At 39.8% G+C, this 24,844-nt stretch overlaps 1 protein-coding gene across 1 annotated transcript in view; it reads right to left on the minus strand.

Moving 5' to 3' along the window:
- Nucleotides 1–24,844, minus strand: part of LOC122184875 (netrin-4-like) — a 45,786-nt gene that overhangs the window by 2,469 nt on the left and 18,473 nt on the right. The window contains exons 3-9 of the mRNA XM_042880190.1: nucleotides 24,282–24,545; nucleotides 12,320–12,446; nucleotides 11,769–11,957; nucleotides 4,296–4,509; nucleotides 3,351–3,487; nucleotides 2,260–2,328; nucleotides 1,012–1,182 (exon numbers count right to left, since the gene is read on the minus strand). Coding sequence (XP_042736124.1) covers nucleotides 1,012–1,182; nucleotides 2,260–2,328; nucleotides 3,351–3,487; nucleotides 4,296–4,509; nucleotides 11,769–11,957; nucleotides 12,320–12,446; nucleotides 24,282–24,545 — 1,171 coding nt within the window. The remainder of the gene's footprint in view (nucleotides 1–1,011; nucleotides 1,183–2,259; nucleotides 2,329–3,350; nucleotides 3,488–4,295; nucleotides 4,510–11,768; nucleotides 11,958–12,319; nucleotides 12,447–24,281; nucleotides 24,546–24,844) is intronic.

A 24,844-nucleotide genomic window follows, 5' to 3' on the forward strand; every position in this document is an offset into this window, starting at 1 on the left:
TATTTACTTGCATGCTTTCTGTTTGTTTAATTTTACTTGTTATTGTAAAATTGTGCCCTGGTTGTTTGACCTTAGCTGAGATTAGTACAGAAATCCTGATGGAAGGCAGACAACCTTTTTATATCCACCCACTTAACTGCCAAAGAGCAATTCTTCGGGTTCCATCTGTGGAATGAAACTTTTGGAGTAAAGACAAGAAGGAACTCAGAGTTGAAAATCTTGGCAACAGAAAGATCACATTGTTAGTGTTCCTGAGGGAAACAAAAACACAATTACTGAAGTGCTTGAGAAGAGCTGCATGGGGAGGTTGGCTGGTGAGCAGCCTAAAGGGCCAGATTAATCTCCATGCCATGTGCAGCTTAGCTGATATGGCTGCTGATTATGGCAGCTGTGTATTCTGGTATAGCAGTGAAAAAAGTGAAACATCTCCAGGGTGACTTGATTTTTTTTCTTTGTATGACTTTGTTATCTGATAAGAAAATGCTTTTTTACTGCTTTTTACTCCATCTCTTTGATGGAGATGAATGAGAAGTGTTCAGTAGTTGTAGCCAATGTTCCTAATGAATTGTCACCACTGTTTACAGGGGGAGCAAGCTGTTGGCTTGGATAGTTGCACTGCTCATGCAGTATCTGTTGAAAGTAGTTTCAGTCTAGCTACTGTCCAGTGAATAGAGAAACGTCCCATCTATTGCCTTTTATCACATCCACCACAAGGAAATGTGTTTTATACTTAAGTGTTTAAATCTGGAATTACTTTTTCTGTCCTTTATTGTAGTAGTCAACAGAAAGAAGTGGGTTCACTGTGCTTTACGCTACCTGGAACTGCTGTACCACAGTGAATTATTCCAGCTAGATTTTATCTCCATTACTCTCATACTGTGTAACTTCCTTCTTTTCAGAAGAGTTATTCCTGATTTGCACTATTGCAGATGCAGAGGATGAGTCTGAAGAGCACCATAACAGCCTGAGTCTCATCCCACAGAATAAGTGCTAAAAGCATTTTGTTCTTACCAGGATTGAGAATGGGACAAGTACATCCCCTGTTGGTCCAGGATTCTGGGTAAATGCTTCTGTTGCTCCGAGCAATTTTCACTTTACCGGACTTCAGGACCTTCTTCACTTTCACAACAACTTCTGCATGTGTCCCTTTGTCATGAGCCGACAGGATTCTTGCTTTTATCACTGCCAAGAAACATATCAAGATGGAACCAGCACAGAATTTCTAAATGATTTTTCTATGTTGCTAACAGGTAGAATTTTGACATCTTGGAAGAACATTGAAAAATACTACAGTTGTACCAAAAGTGTGTTCCAGTGCTTGTGTGTTTCAGTCATGATTCCTTCCAAATAAATTTGGAGAAGGAAAACGGAATTTTTTTTTTGCTGAAGTAACTGATCCTTTCAACATGGTATTTATCAACTATTCTTTAATGGACTGCTGTCAGACATTTGGAGATTACAGAAAACAACTGTACGTATACAGAGGAAGGGTGTAAAAACAGATCAGCTGCTAATAATCTGATTTGAAGCACACTGATTCTGTGCCTTGTATTTGACAGTTTGAAAACTCGTCTTGAATTGGTATAGCTTTAACACTGGCCTTTCTATATTTGTGTCCAGTGGGAAGGGACAGTCTGCTCCACAGGAAGGAAGTCAGGAAGTTTCCTGTCAGACGTATCACATGGCTGAAATTCCATGATTGCACAACAAACCAGAAAAAGTATTTTTGTTCTGTGGCCTAACATCTGGTTGCCATGATAGATTTCCTTTAATTTAATAGGCTCCCATAACTTTTTGGCAGGGTAGACTCATCCAGTTTGGTCCCATGAGCAGGCTTTGTTGTGTCATGACAGAAGCATATTGAACCTCTGGATGCTGAAGCTTTCCTTTCTTGCTTCATGTGATGGCATGAATCAGGTGTTGATAAATCACAGTATTAAATACATTCTTGGTAAGCAAGCATTTGAGCCTGCATAATGACTGCAGAAGCAATGGCAGAGGTCAGTCATTCCACAGACTTAGAGTTTTTGCACTCCTGCTGTAAAAAATGAAGGTGGAAAGGAGACACCAAAAAGCCTGGTGTGAAATAAGCTATTCACTGATCAGCTCTGGTCTGAAGTTGGACATGTCTCTATACAAAAAGCACAGAAGAAATCCAACCTCATTTTGCCAGTTCTGTAATTTTTCACTCCTATCAGCTAACAGCAAATAACATGCATAAAGAACGCTGTGAAAGTATCATCCCTTGAGGGCACTTACCATAAGCGTATTTCATTTGACAGAAGTCAGTGACGCTTCCAAGCACCTTCTCTTTGCACACACACTTTTCTAGCAGAAGAATCACAAAATACAAAAGGTTGGAGAAGAGCCAGGAAATGAGGGAGGGAAGAGAAGCAAATGCTATTCAGTTATAAAGTTTTATGTCTGTAACTCCCATAATCTGGATGGACTTGAATAGTCCTTGAGCGTGAGCTCACTTATTTGCAAATCTGCTTCTTGTTAGGTAGTATAATAATTAGTTTGAGATCTGAACAGTGCTGTCAAGTAAAATGAGGCCCTCATGGTGTCTATTATATAGTTAATAAACTGATACTAATAAAGACTTTTTTATTAGAATCAGATCCAGGTTTAAATCAAGTAAGTAATAATATCCTTTTTTTGATCCTATAAGCTAAGAAATGATGAACCTCACTGTTATTAACGTAATACTGCTCTCAGGAAAGTCGAGGTATACAATAGCTGGTGCTATTACTTCTGGGTCTGAAGTCATTGATGCTGGTAAATGTGGACTTTCACTTGTGGCAAGCAATACTGACAGCATTTCAAGTATTAAAGGCTCTACCTCATTCTGTAACCTTGCTTACTTGATGACATTATCTTGGTACAGTATAATAATTCTTTACTTTCTGTCTTGAGCTGCTGTGCAGTGAGGGATACCTTATTCTTAACATCGCTTTTGTTCCACCCCAAAGGTGGCTTCATTTCAGTGATGGCTAACACAGTCTTTTTACAAACAGCATTTGAAGCACTGATCAACACATTGAGTGATTGAGGTGAAGTTGAGTAAATTTATACGCATTATGACAATAATTAAGAATACAGATGGAGAATATTTTTCACACAATCTTACTTATGACTCATTGGTTTCCAAAACCCAAAGTTGAATAGCGGAACCTTGTTTGGAAAATAACAACATAGGTATAATAACCAGTGACAGCTCAGATCAAGAGATGTTGCCAGCAGGAGGACAGAGTAGAGCTAGAGATAAGACAGAGTCTGAGTCAGGGTGAAAAGAAGAAGGAGCTGGCACTGAGTGAAGTTACTGGATATTCCCAGACTTTGGGCTCTACCTGGGTGTCTCAGAGCAGAAAATCCCTGCTCATGGTCATTCCATTTCCACTCATCTTCGCTCTCATTAGTTGGTGTTTGCACAAGGTCAGGGATTCGTCCCCCAATGGGGATGTTAAAGAATGGCTCGTTGTCATAGCTGGAAGGGCACAAAGAAGACAAGACTTGGTTAGGACACAGAGAAGTAGATTATGGCTGCATCCAAATAGTTAAGCTTTCTCCTTTCAGGCTGGAAGTGTAAGAGCAAAACTTCACTTCTTGTAGAGAAACCATAACATCTAGGCTGTTATTAAGACCTCACCAGTGCTGACTTAGCATTTTTGTTTTTAAATAACTACATTTGAGGCCTTGTCATTTTTTCTTTCTGGTTGGAAAGGTTCATAGATTCATAGGTTCGGGCTTTATTTTTGTTACTTTTTTCTGAATCAAGTAATTCTAAGTTAGTGATCACTTGCTGATGTCAGTAGGAACTGAGGACACTTACAGGACTGATAAAACTGCAGCCAGTAAGTCATAGGATTTCTGTACTGAGATTAAAGCATGTTTGGGATGCATATACCTGCCCAGCAGACATAAAAGAAAGACCTTGAAACTCACTTTGGGCACAGAGGAGAAGCAAGCTCTCCAGACTCTCTCATTTATTTCCAAGGCAAACAGATGTAGTTAGGAATACTGTACAGACTCCTATGGGGTTGTGGTGTTGCTTCTTATTAGCAAAAGTCATCATTTCAAATTGGCTTGGATACAATGGATTTACAAGTGTGCTAGCCATCAAATGGAATCCAAGAGACCTTTTATGACTTACAACCACCTTTTCAAATTATATGCATCCCCTGGCCTCCTCCAGCATCCTCCATTTCCTGTCATTTTTGCCATATTTCATTTAACCTTCATTTCATTTTTACAGAATCCCATCTCAAAGTGAACTCAAATGAGGGCTTCTTTACCCATTGAAACAGCTTCCAGTGTGTTGGTCGCAGTCTCTGGCACAGTCACAAGGACGACAGCCATTTTCTCCAAAGCCCCAGTAGCCCATGAGACATCTATCGCAGTTGGGGCCCGCCACACCTGGCTTGCAGTAGCAGAATCCCGTCTTGGGGTGGCATCGCCAGCTCCGGCTGAGCGTTGCGTTGGCTGAACCCATTGGCTGGCAGGAGCAAGCTATGGAGATATGGTAAAAGGTGACTGAGATTATGTGCCCAGGGCTCATCTGGTCATGTGACATTTTTGCAAAGCTGTTAAATTCCTGCCCTCCTCCTGATGCTCAATGGTTTTATGTCAGAACAGTGTAGATTATGTCAGAACAGGTAACCTACACTTGCAGTATTTTTTATCTTTTTAACTCATTAAGCACAGCAAGATAAATCCAGCTAGGTCAATCCTTTCCTGTATACAAATCTGGAACATACAGGGTTTTGAAGCAGTAGAAGCAGTGCGTTCATTTTTCAAATGGCTCGCAGAAAGATTCACTAGCATGGATGCGGTCCCAAATGATAGCTATTGCCTGCAGTCTTTCCTGGGAATACCATTAGACAAAGCTAGTGCTTCCTCTGGAGCTCGATGTGGCTTATTCAGGTGGTTCAGACAATCTGAAATATTTATTCAGTGTCTGCTTCTACACTATCTACAGATTTCTTTCCTTGTGAGTTCTGGGGGATGTTTTACTGTGCAGTACTATATACATATAGAAAAGCTGATGGCATTTATTATAAATAAACTTGTTAAAAGAATAGGAAACAGAATGAGAGAGGATCTCTAAACTCATTAGATGTATTTTACACGTAGCTGAATAGCAATAGGATAAAAATACAAGAGATCTTCCTAATGCTATGGCCAGTTTAACGCTGGCCTGAGCAACTGAAGACAACTTGATAATAAAACAGATACTTACAGCTCCTATGGGACACTGCCTTCAAATACAGCAAATTGTCATTGTCCCATGCCACCAGTACTTTCCCAATATGACAGCATCAGGGAATGAGGTAGAAAATCATATTTATATCTCTGGCGGTGCAAAGCCAGGCTCAATTGACTCCTCCTCATCAGGGAATATGTTAACTGAGATGTTTGAGCCTTGTGCCAATGGCTCTCTGTAGGTAAAATACAAGCCAGAAACCCACTAATTTTTCCTATTCAAACATGTTTGATTAAAATGAGAACTGAGCTGAACCCCAGGCCTTCGTATTTCAGTTCTTTTTTTATAGTAACAAAGAAGCTTGCCCTGGTTTTTCCTTGTAGCAGTGTCTTAAGAGGAAATATATCACTACATCATCCATCTGTAAAAGGGAGGAAATAAAAATATTGTGGCAAAGACCTGCTTTAATAGAGCTTTTCAGTTAAATGCTGGACACCCAAGGTGTTTGGATAGCTTGGATCAGGGGCCAGCCTTCTGGATGCTTATCTGAACCAAACACAATCTCCAAAGCTTTTGATGTTTGCCCATCATTGCTACTAATCAAACTACTTTTCTTCATGAGCTCACAGATAGTAGAACAAATGAACACTGATTCCACACATCATTTTTCAAGGGGGGAGTACGTGACTACAAAGAGTTTTAACTGTAGCAAGCACAGATTCACTTTCACCTGCAACTTCACGTTTGATGCTCAAGAAAAAAATACCTTTCAAAAACATATGAGAAAAAGGGTGAGCAGTTTTGTTTAATAGGCATTTCTCTTATGATCTGCTTACTATGTAGTTATTTTTTTCACCATGCCCTGTGTTCTTTATGCCAATATTTTTAATAATATTATTACACTCTGCTGTAGACAGATCTCAGTCAGTTGTTTTCAAGGGACACTAGCACAATAGCCTAAGGACAAAAAATAAGCGTGCTGTCATGGGCAATGTACTCAACACAATGAGCTGGTTGGCGGATGGCAGCAGGCTCGCCTGTTTGCCACAAAGCAGTCTTGACTTTGGGAGCAAACCCAGGGATTTTGCTGTCAGTTCTGGAGAGCAGGTGTAACAATGAAGTGCTCATTAGCACTGACAGTTTCAAAGGCAAGTTCTGATGTGTTGCTGCTCAACTTTGAATTACTTCTGCACAGATTTTTGTAGGACTGACTACATCACCCTAAAAAAGGAGACATTTAACTTGCATCCAACACTGAAAATGTATTAGATTTGGGGACAAGAAGCAGAAACACGTGCTTCCATTAATGCAGACAGGTCTGAGCCACAAGCAGTGAGAGGCTGCCAACATCTGTGTTGGCCTGAATCCAGATTTCTGATTTCATCCTAGTATGTCTGTATCTAAAATCTACCTGTGGAGTGTTCACATACATTTTCTCATATTTCTGCAACTTCTGGATCTGTTTTGATTCTCATCTTCCAGTGTTCAGGTTTTATCAGTTAGGGTCACATGACAGATGGGTAAGTCATTAACATCATTAGCCTACCTGTCACGAACCAATTCAAGATGAGACCTTCACCCATCTTATCCCTTAGGGAAAGTACTGAAGGACAGTGACTGTAACACTGACAGGAGCTAATAAGGAGCTAGAAGAAATGCACTTTTTTTTTTTTGTTTTATTTTGGTTTTGTTTTTTTTGTGTGGGTTTTTTTTTTGTTTGTTTTTTTTTTTTGGTTTGTTTTAGTTATTTCAGGGCTGCAGTTCAGGAAAACTAATGTTCCAAATGAACATGTTCCCCAATTAGAAACAGGGACAGCCTTCTGGTGGATCAGAGAGCAGGCCGAATCAATTAATGTACAACACTTTCAGATGAGTTATACAAGTGGCTTGCAAATGCTTTACTCAGTCTGTGTTTATTTAGCATTTCAGCTTGGGTGTGTACATTGTCTGGCTTACAGAGTGTTATGGCCAAAATCGTTGTGCATCTAAGGAAACTCCCAAAATAAGAGCTCACATGTCACATGCTGAAGGGGCAGCTGATGATGACTGGGTTTTATCTGCTTCTCAGTATCATAGATTTGCAGATAAACCTTACAATGAAAGGAACAGAAAAGCAAACTTCCAAAACCTCATCTTTTTACATTTCCCAATATTTAACAAAGAATTTTTCCCTGCTGATTTTTCTTTCTTTCCTCTTGGCAAACCCTCGTTTTCTCTATCTGCCTCCCCGTCTAACAAAACACCAGCCAACATGACAATAGCCTTGTTTGTCAAAGGCATCATCAATTATGTTAGGGACGGTGTGCAGACAGCTCTGGCTCAGAGATGGCTGGTTATATGGGTCTCCCCTTGACAGCAGTGTAATGCAAAACACTTCATTGTGTATTAGTAGTGGCTGTCAGTCACAATGTATCACAAAGCATCCTCTTGGCTTTTACTCTCACTCCTTCCCTAAGATTTTTGTTATCCTACTGGATGTTGTATACTGTAAAAGAGGGAGACAAGGAATAAAAAAAAATATGAATTATTCATGCAGCAGTCTCCACTCCAGTCCTCAATAAATCTGTCTGCTCTCAGCACAGCTGTCTTCCCCATGTTATTAGACACAGATGTAAAAATGTAATATTGGTTGCAAAAATATGATCCCCAGTTATAGGAAAATAGTAAATGCTCCAAGTGACTCAGTGAACCAGGATGTATATCCCCTTAAACTTCTGTCTAGTATTGCATAAGAAACAGCTATGGGCAGACTGATGAAAGACAGACAACAACACCTTTTGAATCTGAAATATATGCACGTGCATCTTTTGTGCATACAAACAAATCAGAGCTGTTTTTAAAGCATGTCAGATGTGGGGATGGACTCAGCCGATGATGCTTCTTAAATGAAGGCAGTAAGATAGACAGCTGTGTGTGTGGTCAGAGCTGATTAAAACAGACTGAACCAAGATGTGATCAGGCCTTTGTGATGTTACAATTAAAAGTTCACTGCCTCTGCTCAGAAGTAAAAGGAAGAGCAGCCGAGCTTTTCAGAGTGTGTGCATGTGCATCTGGCTACATTTTAATCTTCAACCCTTGTGCTTGGAGTAAAAAACTTGTTTTCCTGGACAGCCTTTCTAATGGGTCTACATGCCTGCATTTTATTTAAGCTAAGCAAAGTGGGAGTACAAAAGAAGGTGCCATTTCAGAAGGATCCTTTAAGCCTCCAAATAAGCCACAGGAAAGAGCCAAGGATACAGCAGCTTTTCTAATCATTGGTTAGGAAATGATTAGGCTTCTGAGTCAATGCTCTCCTACAAATCTATATTCAAACCACTTAATCCCGTGTTGTCACCCCCAATAACAAGCAGGTGTGAGCTTTGCTCTGATACTCTTCTCATGCCTTTCTTTTTCTTATTCTTTCTTTTTCCTTTTTTTAATAAATCTAAACAGTGTCAAAACAAGGCCCTGTACATGACCTGGCTCTCATTCACCTCCAGCTGCTAGGAAGAAGAGAAGCAAAGGGATCAGAGGCAGGCTATCTCTGCAGATGAAAAGGAATAACAGATTCACACTTACATGTCAAATTTCAACCTATTATTATTTTTTTTTTTCTCCAAGGGAATGTCTTTGCAGTCTCGCATTGGAGGGTCAGCAAAGGGTGGTTTGGATAGTGCCAGGACATCCAATTGTTATACAACTTTTTTTTTTTCCTAGCAGTGATTAAGAGACAATGCTGTTCATTATTATGACTAATGCTTAAAGACTCTTTCTGGGCCTGGGCAGCCTCCTGTTAACTTTCTGGGAGCCTGAGGGGGCTGTCACAGCTGAACCTAGACTTTGCTCTGGATGGCAGAGCACTCTTCAAGCGTGCTTTCTCAAAGGGATTAGCACAGCATTTCATTCAGCTTTTTCATCAGATTTCCTTTCCCAGCTCAGTATCCACTGTACACATGGGTCAAGTTTTGATCTCCCATGGAGATTTTTCTTCTCTGACTTTAAAATTAGAAGTTGAGAACCAGGCAAAAATCATCCATTCACTCTGCTGTTTGCAGTTTATTATTGCTTTTCAGCTCTTGCCCAGCATGTGAGTTACTGACTATTGTAAGCCTAGAATGTTTTGTGTGGTTTTCTCAAACTGAGATGATGGCTTGGAAGTGGTACATGTAAATCCTGACAGATGTAATGGTTCAGAATTGGCAGTTCTTCTGCTTATGATCAGTAGGCCAAGGTTTGAGGGAAATGTATCTGGTCTGATTGTCATACATATTAGCAAGGTTAAAAAAAAAAACATGCAACAAGAGTTTTTAGGGTCACACAAGCTAAACAATTTGCTCACCCAGATTATGCTTAATAGCAGTGCAGGTTTTGCAACATAAACGATGGAGAAGAGAGCCTCTGTTACAAATTGCATGAAGTCTGCACTAGGCTTAAGGAGCTGATGTTAGTGGTTCTGGAGGTAAAATCTCCCCTCTATCAAATTAAGTCTGTTCTAACCCAAACAGTTGTGCCTGTCTACACTGATGTTTCCATGTTTTCTGTCACTGATGCCCCATTTGTTTCTATGCAAGTACAAGCATTGTGCATATACAGTCTACTGTAAAACTAATGTTATCTAGAGTGAACTACATGCCCTTATACCTGAATATCACAAGCATTCATGTATGACTTGCCTGAAGGAGTCCCACTGACTTAAGTTATGCACAGATAAGGTCACACTTACTTATTGGTAATAATGCTGAATCAAACCTGTTAGATTCATCTCAACCAATGGAAACTCTCTATTGCAGGTTAATGGTCCAGAATGGCTCTAAAGTTAGGGAAAATAAATAGATACCCTTTAGAGGGCAATTCACCTTGTCTATCATAGACATCGGTGTTAAAGCACAATAAATCATCCCTTAGACATCCTACTGCTTCTCCACTGACTGTACACAGAATCTGGAAGAGACATTTAAATTTCAGGATGTCAGCAATCCAGGCTTGAGTGCACACAATTACATTTGAGGTCCTGCTGCTGGTGGAAGCACCCTCCCAGGTGAAAAGAATGCTATTGTGGCTGACTGGCACGATCATAATAAAGTTCTTTTAACAAGGTGAATTTCTGCCTATCCATCTGAACAGTTTTTCTTTTGCTATGCAGAGTATTGGCAGGAGGCACTGAGAGAGGCTTGTAACCAGACCACAAAAGATGCAGAGGTAGAATCAAGGTCTGATTTCACCCAGGCAGACCATTCTAGGGTTTCCCACTCAGGTAAGCTGTATTTTCAAATGTTTTTTTCCTCTCTGCTTTTCTCCTGTGCTCCTTGACTTTAGTGGTTATGTAATATTGCATATGTTGCTGGTTTCTATACCATCATCCTGGTATTAAACACAAGCACTTCATACACAAAGTCTTGCAGATACTGTAAGACTGAAAACTAATTTGGCATGAAATTCTATTCTCACTTCTGAGCAAATCTGTTCAGAATAAAAACAGGACTGGAGAGAGGCCATCATAACACTACAGCATATGGGGTAAATGAGATAAGCTCATCCCAACCCAGGGTTAGGATGAAAATTATGTCAGTGTTGGTTGGAAATTATGAAATCAAAGAGAAAGGGTTGTGTGAAAGTCTGAGCTAAGTAGAAAGATACTCCAGTGGAAAGAATACGAACGTGCAGAAATATGGGATGTGTTGTGCATGCTTTAAGCAGTGTCACAGGCCATTAGGCTCAAGGGAGAGGACTGTTTGTATCCTGAGTGCTTAAGAGAAATCTTGATGAAGACCAAACATGCATGAGTATAAGTGACAGAAGCTGATGTTCCCAGTGTTGGCAACTGATGTCTGAGTTGGAGGGAAGGGAGACTATCCAAAGGAAGAAATGAATTTATGTGTATTCTTGGATACAGCAATTTCCAAATAAATACCAGATGGATTAAGAAGTGTGAAATTTGGCAGGATACTCAGGAAACATCAAGACTAAGAGAGATTTGGGCTCATTATGGCTATGTTCCAGACTGGCTGGATGCAAACTACCTCGATCCAGAGGTTATAGACTCATGTTAGTGCCTGAGTTACTTACTAACACATCCTGCTGAACTGTTAATGTGGCAATTAATTTGGGCAGAGCACCTAGAATTCAGAGATAAGTCTGAAAGCTCTGATTAATCTGTTCCAATAGGGGTGCAGTCATTATTGTATACACTGATGTTCACTGTACTGCACAGTCAAACAGAATTTAAGAGTATCTTTCACATAGGTACACCATCCCCTGTCTTAAGAGAGATGCAGAAGTAGTTAAATAAAACATGCTTCAAATGAAAAACAGAATCACATTATTTTAAATGCAAGCACAAGAATATACCTTTCATCAGAATGTAATGCACCAGGGAACTATAGCAGCTATCATAAAAATTGTGATACCATTGAGGGCTAGACACAGAAAATCAGGAAAATGACTTCTAATCAGAAAACTATGGTCTAGAAATGAAAAAAAAAACAAACAAAGAATAGTAATACCACTAATTGCTTCCATAGCAGTTGATTCTTTTAGCGAGCTTCCACCATTCACTTATCTTCACTGAAGGAACAGAATCACTTACGTTTGCAGACCTCTGCAGAAGACATGGGTTTCCCTCTATCTCTGTAATACCCCGGTTTGCACCTCTGACACCGATGTCCCTCTGTGTTATGCTTGCAGTTGTCACAGACTCCACCACTGTGTTTCCCTGATGCCAGCCAAACACTCAGATCAAAATGGCAGCTGTCAGCATGGTTGTGACAGCGACACTCTGATGGGAAACACAGAAATGTACTTCAGGCTTATCTAAGAGGCACAACAAATGATACTGTTCAAATAGTGTAATTTCCCTACTGTGAATCATGGAGGACATATATCTGAATGTAGCACATAATCTTTGCTTGCAATCTTTAATATTTCTTTAAAAAATAAATCACAATTCCAACCCAAAGAACACCCAACCAAGAAGTTTAGCTGCCATATCTTTACAAGACAAGCCAATCTGATGGGATTGTAAGTTGTATAAAAAACCTCAGAACACTACAATTTATGCAGTCACAGCTAGAAGACTGCCTGCTGGTGGAGTGATTGCTGACCCTGGCTCCCTGGATCATTAAGCTCTCTCCCACTTACTTTTGCATTCATTTGGTGCCCCAGTTTTTCCATCTCCTGGCTTCCAAGGCTGATCATTGTATAGCGGTGCGCATTTCTCACAGTGGTCCCCTGCTGTATTGTGTCTGCACACACACTTCCCATGGACCTGTTGGGGAAAGAATACATTCAGATAGCAACAGGCATTAACGTGGTGGAGTATGCCCTACAGCCTCAGGAGGCAGAGGGATTTCTGCACCGGTCTCCCACAGCTGGGAGCACTATTAAGAGACCAGCAGAGACTGGAGCTCACCTGTAGTGTTATCACACTAGCAGTAATGAAAAGGCCCAGTTAAGCTTTGGACTGCGTAAAAACGTGCCTTAAAGTGTGTACTATGGGCTTCAATGTGGTGCACAAGGTTCTGTAATCCTGAGCTACTTCCAAGAGGTGCAGACACTTGTACTGGGAGTGGCAAACAAAAATCCAGAATCAGACTGTTCCCTCTGTGCACTGTGGAGGATGCATAGCACTGTAACCACCCACCATCACAGCTCTGCCACTGCACAGTACACAAAAAGCAGAGGCTGAGATTTCATTTTGACTGCGGTGTGAATTGAATGTAATCCTTTAATCTCACCATTAATGTGAGTTACGCTTCTCCATGGTCTTTCCTGAAAGTCAGACTTCCCCTTCGCTCTCCTCCCCCAGCCCCATCCCATGTAGCAGGTAGCTTGGGATGAAGACAGAAATGTTCAAAAGAACCCTTGCATGAATGCTCTCCCCTGCCCCCAAAGCCATCTCCCTGCAGCAATTTGCTCCACGCTGCCCTGGTTTTTAATCCTACCAGACCAGATATGTCATGTAGCTAGCAAAGGGAATAGGCTGCAGCTGATGCCATTGCCCCTCTATGGCCAGCTGGCAGATTTGCTGCTGCACAGAGCGGTTGGCTGCTTCCTCACGGAAGACTGAGCACAGACTTCAGGGTATGCATTTCTGTCAGGGCTCAACACCAGTAAACCTCAGGAGGATACAGCTTGTAGCACATGATGTGATGCCTCTCCAGACCTTTGTCCGGGAAAGTCATCCATGTTCAAAGCCCTAAATAGGATGACAAATTAGAAACAAACAATAATACCAATAAGCAACAATACTGGGCTTCTCCCCATTTGTCCCCATCTGAGTTTGGTTCTCCAGGCTTTTTAGTTCCCCCCCTCCCCCCCACGGAGAAAGAGATTTAACAGCAATGATTCCTTTTCAGAAGCCACAGAACAGGAAAAAGGACCAGGATTGGAGAAAAAGTAAGCCTGACCCAGAACTATTTGGGGACACTATTTTTTAGTGTCCATGAACTATGGACTATCAGAACTTTACAACTCATTCCAAAATGGACTAGGACCCACAATTTTAGATCCAATCATCCCTTAATTTAAGAAAAAATGACGAATTTTGTAATGAAATACACTGTAAGTTCACTTAAAAAGAGAGAAATAGGTATACAAAATAAACATTTATTCTATATGAAAAAGGAAAAAAAAAAGCATGAGAGAAATAGAGATTGTACAGCTGGGAAATGGCAGAATTAAACTATGCAATCTTGTTTTAGCCTTGAATGACATGATCAAATATTCATTATTCCACAGGACCCTGTGCTTACAGTGCACAGCACAGATGGTGTGAACACTCATGAACAATTATTCAGAGCAAATAGGAAAGTTTAGTCAATGAGAATCATCTAGAAGACTGCATTCTTAAGAGAAAATAGCTAAGAGGAGAGTGCAACAGGAGGTGACACTAAAATACAGAAATGGGATCAAAGGAAGAGAGAAAAACAAGTAGAAAGCTGAGTTGTTTCTCAGACAAGAAAGGTGATTCATGGATCTAAGTGGCTATGACTAAAAGACTAGTTAATGGGAGAGATATCAAGCTGTGAAGAGACCTCTTAAACTTACACAAGAGGTGAAATAAGGATAGAAGAGGCAGCAGTAAGAAACAAGAGAAACAATTTGTTCTTTTAGTGAGGAAGAGATAGGAAAGGTAGCCAGGGATTGAAGTCCAGGAAGGAACAAGAATGATATGTAGGAAAATGTCAGATAAATAGGAAATGGGATATCTGCTCAGGGAAAGAAGAATGTGAGAATCAGACTCAACACCACAGCTGCAGGCATGTCTCTCACTGTTATTCCCCGCTGAAATAAGCTGTCAGCTCTCAGGTGAGTCCACAAAGCAGGTTGTGCTCTGTGCACAACACTAGACCTCAGGATCTCACTGGAATTCAAAGATGATCAAATCATGTTAGAGAGAACAAAGAAATACAGATTTAGGGGGTACTACACTCGTGTTTTAATTTCTTCTAGAAAGCAGGGTTGAAGTCCAAGGTGATTAATGATGATTGGATGATTATCACAGAAAAGCAAGGACGTGAAGGGATGTGGAGCTACAGGGTGACCATAGCAGAGATTGTGCTCTCACTGAGCACAGTGTGGGTAGCAGGGAGCTGGCATCAGGGTCCACTGACAGCCACAGACACATCACGATCAAGGTAATCAGGGCTATTCAGGAGGAGCAAGAGACAGGCCGAGAAATAAACTCACATTAAGCTGAAGTCTGATTAGTTTGTTTCAGGGATTTACATGACTACATATAAATGTATTGGTACAGCAGGTGAAAGATTAAGATCCAAGAGATCTGCATCTCACATGTCGAATATTTCACTTTAATACTCAATATGTGACACCACATCACTCAATGCTTACTGATCCTTAGATATGAAAATATTTAAGCCTGTATGGGTTTTTCCGCAGTGTTCATAGCTGCAAAAATTTAGTACTTGAGAAATAATACAGAATTTGTTTTTCTAACACCTCTCTTCATCTGCTTCCCCTCATTACTGTGCTAACTCCGGTTGTCTCCAAGGATGGTTCCCATTCCTCGGAGTGTCATTCTGTTAAGAGTTGTTGGTCTGACCAGTTTGCTTGAAGCTGAGCAGCACCTTCCAAAACTGCAAATGGATCAGGGAAATAGGTGCACTCACAGACAGGCAGTCTGTGTGATCATACAAACTACTGCATTTCATAAAACCAATCTGTAGCACTGTGTGCTCAACCTGTAATGGTTTGTGTTCTTGTAGTCCTGCTTTCAGAATGCTTTCAGCCAAGGTTATTCATGTCGCTAATGCATGTGATGAGCTTCAAAAATGAAAACTGTAGCATTCAATCCTAATATCCTGCCTGCATCAAGCCTCCATTTTTCTAATCAGTTTTTGCAGGGGTTCAAAGTTGCTGATATATTGGCTGTCTAAGGATATTGTCAATCCAGGAAAGGAACACAAATGTTATACTATGTTCAAGGCACCATCATTAGATTTAGCAGCCACTTGAAAGCAAATTCTCCTTTTGTGTCTTGGTATAGCAGCTGTATTTTCAGACAGCAATTTCATGATATAAAACCTTTGGGGGCAATCACAATTTAAAACATTCTGCTTTCCTTACTGCTCCTTTCTGGGTTACCACTTTTTGCATCATGCCCTGAGTCATGTATAAACTGGACTGTGGAACTAAATCATATTTTTTAAAAAGTTGTTTTTTTGTTTTATTTTTCTTTTACCTTGGCAATAATATTTTTAATCCGGTTTAATTCCCTGATCTGACTCACAGCACAGTTGTGCTGTTACAACAGTCTGGTATTGCTGCCAAAGGCTTTGATTTGTACATTTGCCACCTGAGCAGCTTGAGTCATGACACAGAGGTTATGGCTTCATGGATTTTAATGCCAGAATGATCAGTTCCAATCTTTTAGATCAACCTGCTACACAAAGCCATGAATTTCATCCATACAGTTTTTCCATGGAACTCAATAACATCTGGTTGATTTATTGTGAATAGTGTAGAGCCATATCCTGCTTTTGTACGATGGTTTAAAAATTATATCTGGCCACCTTTGTTTACAAAAATTATTTCACCTGAATTCTGCTCTTCAGTGAGGAAATAAGTAGAAATGTTCCATCTCTGTAATACCTTTTTTCTAACCATTTTTTTAAACTGTTCAGCCTAAAATAATACCTCAAGCTTCCTGCTTTCTGATTGCCCCCTTAGTTTCTTCTACCTTTTATCCTTTCTCTAAACGTTGTGGTTGTTGCTCTTTCTCCTGAACTATTCTCAGTCTATTTTATTTTTTTCCTAATGAATGAAGGTTAAAATTGGAAGCCTTCCAGAACAGAGCAACTGTTGCTGATTCGGAGAAAATGTTTATCTTTGGGCTCTGTATTCACTTTGTGATGTCGCCAGAACAATTTTGGATACAGCAGTTTGCAATGACATCAGAGGCTGGTCCCTTACCTGCTTTTAGCAAAACAGCCCTTTCTGGGTCATTTTCAATGGTTAAATACAAGACAGTGCATCCTTCCCCTCTGTTTATCTCACAGCTCAAATGGGCTCCATTGTATCTCTAGATGCTGTGATGTATCTGTGCAGATTTACAATAAATTCTTCTCTATCAGGTCCTGAGGAGAGCACATGCAGCTTTTAAGAGGCCAAATAAAACAAAAAAATACAAAAAAAATACTTTGAGTTTGTCAGGTTCTCAAAGTCTTAAAAAAATAGGTGGCTTGGGAGTAAGTCCCAGATTACAGTCCTTGCTATGGGTAGGTTGATAGTTCAAATTCCTGCTCTAATCGGGAATGAAAAAAGCCATTATTTTCCTATGTCACTTGGTTTCTGGGGAAAGGTTTAATAAGTGCATGTGTCTGAAGACTGGTACACATATGGGTGCTTTCTGAGGGAACTGAATTTCTGGCTTGTACTTGGTCACTATGGCAAATTAAGTCCGAGGGAACTTGGCAGGGGGAAGGAGAGCTGGGACGCCACCTGAGACCATACTGGGTTTGGGATCCACAGCAGAGGGTGAGCTCTAACTGCCACAGTTCCAAATTCACTAAGCAGGTAATGGTGAAGAAAAAAAAAATCTGTGAGTGTTTAGCTGAATATTCAGACTGGCATCACTAAGCCCCTATCTGAACAGCAACAAAGGAACAGGATAAATAGACCGGAAGAGGTACAAAATCCATGCTTGATGTGAGGGGATGCAGCAGAATAACCTCAGCTTGGGACGGTTTCAAGACACAGCTCCATCCTCTGCCTGATTCACCTCTGGCTGTCCTTAGACATAAGCTTGGCTATTCTTCGCCCACGTTTTGCTCTGTTTTCTTATTGCTTTCTTCCTCAATGCTAGCTTGATTTTTATTCATTTTTGGGCTGAGCTGTCCTTTTATTTTTACCTACAGTGCCAGCAACTCCATCATTGGTCTGCAACAAACTGCATACAAGAAACAGCTGTCACACCAAAGTGCAACCCCTGAGTTACAGCAGATCACCAGATCTTGGTGATTGTCTTAAGAATGGAGAGACCAGAAGGTGAAATGAGGCTTAATATTGTAATAGGTGAATACCTGAATCACTGTCTGAACTTAGATAGATTTCTGCTGGTTAAGCCATAGTGATTCTAGGGCTGTGTAATGAAAAAATCTCCACCACTCTCAAAATGAGCCTGTGAGCTCTTCTTTGAATTTTTACTTCTGTATTGAGTGAACTTGGCAGCATGCATAGCTCCCATTCAAGTGAAATTATGTTGAGTAATGGAACAGATGAAGCCAAGAGAAAAATAGTTTTCTGCAACTTCTCTACAGATGGTTGCAGTTTGGAGAGTGGGGGAAGGGCAGGCCTGACATAGCACCAAACCAGCCAAATTTGTGAGGAATCTGTCTGACAACAGGGAGAAAAAGGGAGAGAAAGTCCATGATTTAGCAGAAAACTTCTGCATTGAAGGAGATTAATTCAAAATCCCTAATGGGCACAAAACTAATCCCTATATCCCTTCCAGCACAGTAAGTAAACTAAATCAAGGAAACGTATGTAGGATTTTATAACTTTTGTCCTGAATAATATGGATTTTTTTTTTTAAATCCTCTGAAAACTTTCTATGTATGTTGTGTGCACCTGTCTCCAAATCACTTAAATGCAAACTCCACGTACTCACAAGGTACAGCTCTAGAAATATTTGCTTAAGTCACTGGGAGGTTCTGTGGGGTTGAGTGCATTGGCTGAAAGGCTCAAATATCTTGGTAAAGAACTAAAAACTTTTGTTCTGGAAACACATGGGTGAGTTGAGGACAGAAACAGCATAGGCATCTGTTCACAAAGACTTAATGTATAAGGCCAAACACAGAAGCCTGTGGCTGTCATATCATAGTAACTTCCTAGCGTTGTGGGCTGTCCAACTTAACTTAGAAGATGTACAGTGTGTTGAGTTTAAATGAAAGACTGTCAGAAATGTGCTGTACTGCAATGACGGAGAAGTGTTTGCAGAAAGCAGTGGCTGATAGCTCTGGGTAAAGCAATTTTTTCTTCCTCTCACACACACACAGATTCTTGAAGCTTTAACATGAAAAGCGATTGTTAAGAGAATTGCAAGGCATATTTTACCAGCCCTAGGATATATTTACAAGTGTTTTCAATCGAATGTTTCTACTATCAGAGTTACTGTGGTTCTTTCACACAGACAACAGTAGCAGAGAACATAAACTCAGTGATTAAAACAAACAGAAAAACACTAATGAGAGCAATTAAGTGATAAAGTGCTTTTAAATAGCTCCTCCATTGATACTGCTTCTTATAAAGCTGAGTTTAAAGGCTAATAGTGTCAAATAGGAAAGTGTTTGCTATTCAAGAAATAAGGGATAACTTGCTACAAGTGATATGCATATTTGCATAGAAGGGCTTCCCTGAGACCTGATTCAGGAAAGCACTCAGACGTGAGTTCAAACACCATTTCTAAATAGGCACGCTTTTCTGATTTCGGCTTCAGCAGTAGTAAAAGATATTCCACAACAGTAATAAAGTGCAGGAAAAAACTTGTTCACTTTATAATTGCAGAATTCCTGCTGGCTGAACCACTGTGTGGATCTGATAATCAAAACTGTGGTTATTCTCAAAACTATTCTCAAAACCTCATGTTGATGGGAGGGAGGCCAGATGCTGTGGTGGCAAACCACAGGTTCTTAGTAGCGCTCATGGAGAACTTGCACGGACATCAAGTTAAGCACACTGAGCCCACACACCCAATCTTCAAGAAGAGAAGTAAAGATGCAGTATGCCATCATATTCATTTTCAGGGCACGCCAAAGAAGCCAAATTAGCTGTCTTTCATAAGATGAAATAGCCCTCACAGACAACTCAAAAAGACAAGGGTGTTGATGTTTTTGGTTGGCCATAAACTAGCTCCTGGCAGTAACAGAAGTGTTACTTTAATATGGCAGTCTTCAATCTCTATGAAACAGCAAGAGAACAATGGGGTATATAGGAAAGATCCTGTTTAGATTTATTCAAGTATTCTTCAGTTAATATTCCCAGTGGCTTTTGTGAGAATGTGATAAAATAGGATCTTCTGGATGCGACCTGCAAGAGAAGTCTGAATATCCTTTTCTGACTTTCTTAAAGTAATTGTTTGAGAACTCTATTTCTTTCATTTAGAGTTGTGGCTTTGAGGTCTATTTTCCCCCAGGAAATTAGGAACTCACTGAAGTTATCTGCAAACATTAAGGAGAACCTTTCCATGATGCTCCCCATCATCTTCCTGATCATCTCTGAACACAAATATATGAAACTTTCTCATCCACCCACATGTTCTAGCAAAGTTTCTTTCAAAGAGCCTTAATCCACTGTGGGTAGCAAAGATGTCAGTGAGACCACTGTGTTTTCATGAAGTTCGTATAACTTATAGCCACTTTTTAGTCCATAATTTATATGATCCTGTGCTTTTGGATCATTATGGGCAGAGCTTTAAGACCTTGTTCAGTTTTAATTAAAAATATGTATGTATGTTGGCCTAGGCATCTGTTTCTAGAATTTATTCTACATGATCTAGAAGTTTTTTGTTTTTGTTTAATTTTAAACATTCCCTACACTACTGGCATAGCTGGTGTACACAGGCTAACCTTTTTCTTAATTAAACCTACTCTTTCTGTTGCCATCTGCAACAGAGTGAGTGCACTTCCAAGCAGCTTTGTGCTAGACATCACACAGGATGGCAGAGCTTGAATCAGATAATGTGAAAACTTCATTGGGGGATTATCAGTAGAACTGCACAAGATATTTGAAGAGGAGATAATATTTGCAAGAGTATGACAGCCAAGTTGCCTAGAAAATCTCTGCAGAAAAACAAGTTTTACCTTATGTAACCTACTTGAGACCAAACAAGGAATCTCACTTAGGACCAGATCCTGCTGCCTCTGAAGTAAGTGGAAAACTTTCCATTTGCTTCATTGTGGAGGACCAGACCCACAAGGAGTCTAGTTTGTCTGTATAAATAGGATAAAGAGACATCTGAGGCAACTTGTATTTCCTGGCAGTGAAGGTACCGAAAGGTAAAAAATCCTAAAGCTTTTGTCGAAAACATTTTAATCTACATTTGCTTTCCTCTGTCCATAGTTATTTCTCATGCACCAGAAAGATAATTGTGAAATGTTTGGCAAATGGAAAGGAATTTGGTCTAGATTCAGTATTCTGTCTGTGTGCACTTTCTGCTTTGTAAACATTGCATGTTCTGGAAGCAACCCTGGACTCAGATAAAATACATTATCGAAGCAGATTCTAAACCTGAAAACTGTTCCTGACTTTGCTGGAATTCAATAAAGAATCCATGCGCTACAAAGCAATACTTGTATACCCTGCAACAGCAGTATGTGGGACAGTAGTACTTCCCAATGATGGAAGACGGTGCATTCAGGTGGCCAGATCCTAATAGTTGTTTCCATTATAAGGACATATTAATGCCCAACATTTAAAAGAAAATGCACCTCTCTAGTTTCTGCAGCAAAATGCAATGTCCATAGACAATTTCCCGCACTGACAAAGGAACTACCTGAAAAAAAAATGAATACTACAGGTTGTGAAATTCAGAGTTCTATCCTTAGCTATCAAAAGAAGCTATTTAAGTTGGGTATGGCATCTATGTGTCTGTTGTCTTTGGTGTGAGGAAAGAATACAGAAGATAAGAAAATACCACTGTTTCCAGCAAAATTCAAGATATGTTTGCCCAGACGTTTCTTGCCTATTGCTTACAGTTCCCATCTTCATTCCCAAAATCTCTCTTCTGTCTGACATGATATTCTTGGTAGTTAATAAGGGAAATAAGATCTAGATAGATTGCATTGAGGTGGCTGCATAACTCATTACCAAAAAAGAGGACGTCTGCTGTCCAACTAAGGGATCAAAGGACATTTCCATTGTATCCTATGGAAGAAAGACTACATTATTCTTGCTCTACTCAGTTTTTGCTAATGACCTATGAGCAAATAGAGTATGCAGAACACTATTTCAGATTCCAAGCTAAAGTAATTAAATCCTGTTTGGAGGTCAATCTGACAATTTGCATTTGTGTTGTATCATTAGATTCCATGATACCATGGCATCTGTGATGGTAATTGTCATACAGCTGCATTTCTTCTTGGCATCCTCTATCAAAAATCTAGAAGAGAATGGATTGTCATGTCTGAATCGACAGATCAACAAATAAGCTGATGATTGGCAGATCATTTAATAGTAATACATCATCTATTCCCTCCAAAATGGAATTGAAAAGTGTTGGTTTAAAACTGTCAAGAAATGTGCTTTAGTCTTCTCCATTATTTATGCTCGTATAGTGTTAGTATAGCAATGGTACCATTATTACAAATGGAAGAGATTTTGTTCAAGATAAGAAAAGCAGACTTACAAATGAGCACAGTTATGTATCTCCCAAGACTTAAATGCAGAATGATCTCAAGTTTTGGGCCTATCCCATGTCAAACAATTACAGTTGTTTTCTACATGGACTTGTTTTTGTTTTTGTTAACTACAGGAGAAAAAAAAAAGAACAAACATCACGTGAAGATTCTGAAATCTTAAGAGACTGAGACTGCTATTACTTATGCCTTTCTGTGGTCTGTATTTTTCCAGCATTTTATTTATGTACTTGAAAGCAGACAAGGAAACACGAATCTGCTCTGCCTTCATGCTGTGATATCACCCACGCTATCCATACAAAAAACTGTCTTGAGACTTTCTCTGCCCGTGTATTTGTTAAATATTAGATATGGCCAGCAGAATGAGTCAGTGTTTGTTTTTAACATCTCTTTTCTCTGTTCTGCTTTAATCACTATGAGAAAGCAGAGCACTGTCCACGTCTCTACTAAGAAAGGAGAATTACAAGATGAGAAAGATTCCTGTTATAAAGTAGTTTGGCTGATATGAAATGTATCATTGGTGTTTTCCAATCAACAGCAGAGGCCTTTTCCTTCTGCACATAGGCAAGGATGTTATCATACCATAAGATGCAGAGTTATATGCTTACCTAAATGCCCTCCTTCTAGTGGATTTTCTCTGTACAAATGAAAGAAAATAGCAGTAAAATAATATGATCAGCTTTACTCCCAGCTAATGTGACCCGGGAAGTAGAATTTTCATTTTCAACCTCAGCTCTCTGGTCAGTACAAAAAAGCAAAAACCAGGGAAATATATGGTATGAACCTTCCAGTCATATCAGCAGAAAGAACATCAACTTCTAAGATCACTGGGGGAAAGGCGACAAGAAAAAGTCACCTTATTTTGGCAGACAGTGAGAAAGAATTTTCAAACTGTCAAAGTGAGAACAGTTATTGAAGGATGTTGTTGAATCTCTTTCATCAATATTAAAAAAAAACAAAACAAAACAAAACCAACAAAAACAGTTCAGCAGGCATTCACTTGTGAATGGCTGAATGGCTTAGGTATGTCTGATAATACCTTAATGCAAGGTCTTCTACCATTGTCTTCTCCAGTCCTCATCTAGAATTCTAGAGGTAGTTAAAACTCTGGAAGGCTTTTCTCACTTCCTGCTGCCCTTGAATTCCTGATTAGACAAAGACTTGATAATATCTATGGATAATATCTGTGCCTGTATTGGATACTGAGATGCATCCACCCCCTTGTCTCCTGAGACATGACTCACTCGTGAAACGCGTTTCATCAAAACTGCTTCACCTTCTGCCCCATGAAGTCACTGATGGCACAAGAAGATTCTATTCCCTTGTGATCAGAAGAGAAAAAGATCCAGCCACAGTTTACAATGATTATGTCAGTAATACACACAATATTTTTGTTTTCCTCTTCTGATGGGCAGTGTTTGTTCTTCTACCAGCTGTATTCATTTAGCCTGTTATTCATGTACTTGGTTTCACCATGTGTGTATTTAACAGTTTGCAGCGTGGAGGATCTTTAGACAGTTTTTCTCCACACATTTTGTCTTATGTGGGTCTATATTAGTAGTTATCAGAATCTGATAACATCTAAAGGTTAAAACACTGTAAATTAGCTCTGTACCACAGATGGAACAGATTCAGAAATGATTTTGCAAATATTGCAAAAGTCATACAGTCCTAATTATCTGTTCAATATCTGCATCTGAACCTAGAAAACCCGAAAGGAAGACAATGAATACACATTCCAGAAGAAAATAAACCAAACCATCCATCAAATGGAACAGAAATTAGCTGAGGATGTACTTGTTGGGTCTTTTGGGTACACCAGGGACTAAAAACATGAGGGTTATTTTGGCTTTCAAAACCCATTACAGAGACAGATATCCTACTGGAACAGTGACATCATTGACTAGTTTAAAGTGGCTTGAGCTCTCTCAGTGATGTATGTGTTTTGACAAACCTGGATATTTGGTTAGCATCATTTCCCTTTGACCGTTATTACACTCCTACTATACAATACTTGCAGCTAAATCAAAACATAGACAGCAGTAATTACCAACAAATAGCAACATCTAAGTATGCATATAAATACTGAACAGGGGACAGTTGTCTTGTTATGGAAGAATATTCCTATGAAGTTTGGCTTCTTTTACTTTTTATTTTAGGTTCTAACAAATTTTAAGCAAATTGAAGGATACTAAAGTCTACTAAATGAGTGAATGTCATGAACTCACCACATTCTCCACTTCTCCCGTCCTGTTGGCAAGTTCACATTCTTCTGCATGCCCATTGCAAAAGCAGCTGCCCCGGATGATCAGGTCGTAAATAGCATAGTGGGCAAACCTCTGAGGTTTCTCTACCAATCCCAAACCACGGCATGGACATTCCTGCCTTTTTAACAAAAGGAGGCGGAGGTTGGTGAGTTTCAGGAGATCTTGAGCCTCAGGACTGTAGGGATCTTCAATCTTGTTAGATGGAGTTAAGGCACGATAGATCACCTGAAATATAGAAGGTACACACTCAGGAGAAGATGTAGGAGTCTGCACATGCAGAAAACATTTGAGGTGATGATCACGAAAAAGTAATAGTTCTATTTAGAAAGCTCCACATTAACAGTTGTCTCGCTGTGAGTGATCCCTGAGCATGACCACAGTTACCAACCAATTGCCCAGCCACAGCAGGTGACTGTACCTGCTTTCATCCCATCATACATGAAATAGGAAACCAAGGCTTACTGGCATTAATACAACATTAATGCCATCCAAATTTTTCGAAACATTTTAAGCACATGACTCTA

Source organism: Lagopus leucura, unplaced genomic scaffold (genome assembly GCF_019238085.1).
Source record: "Lagopus leucura isolate 7727_CA_CO unplaced genomic scaffold, USGS_WTPT01 Super-Scaffold_100026, whole genome shotgun sequence".
In the NCBI taxonomy this organism is placed as follows: domain Eukaryota; kingdom Metazoa; phylum Chordata; class Aves; order Galliformes; family Phasianidae; genus Lagopus; species Lagopus leucura.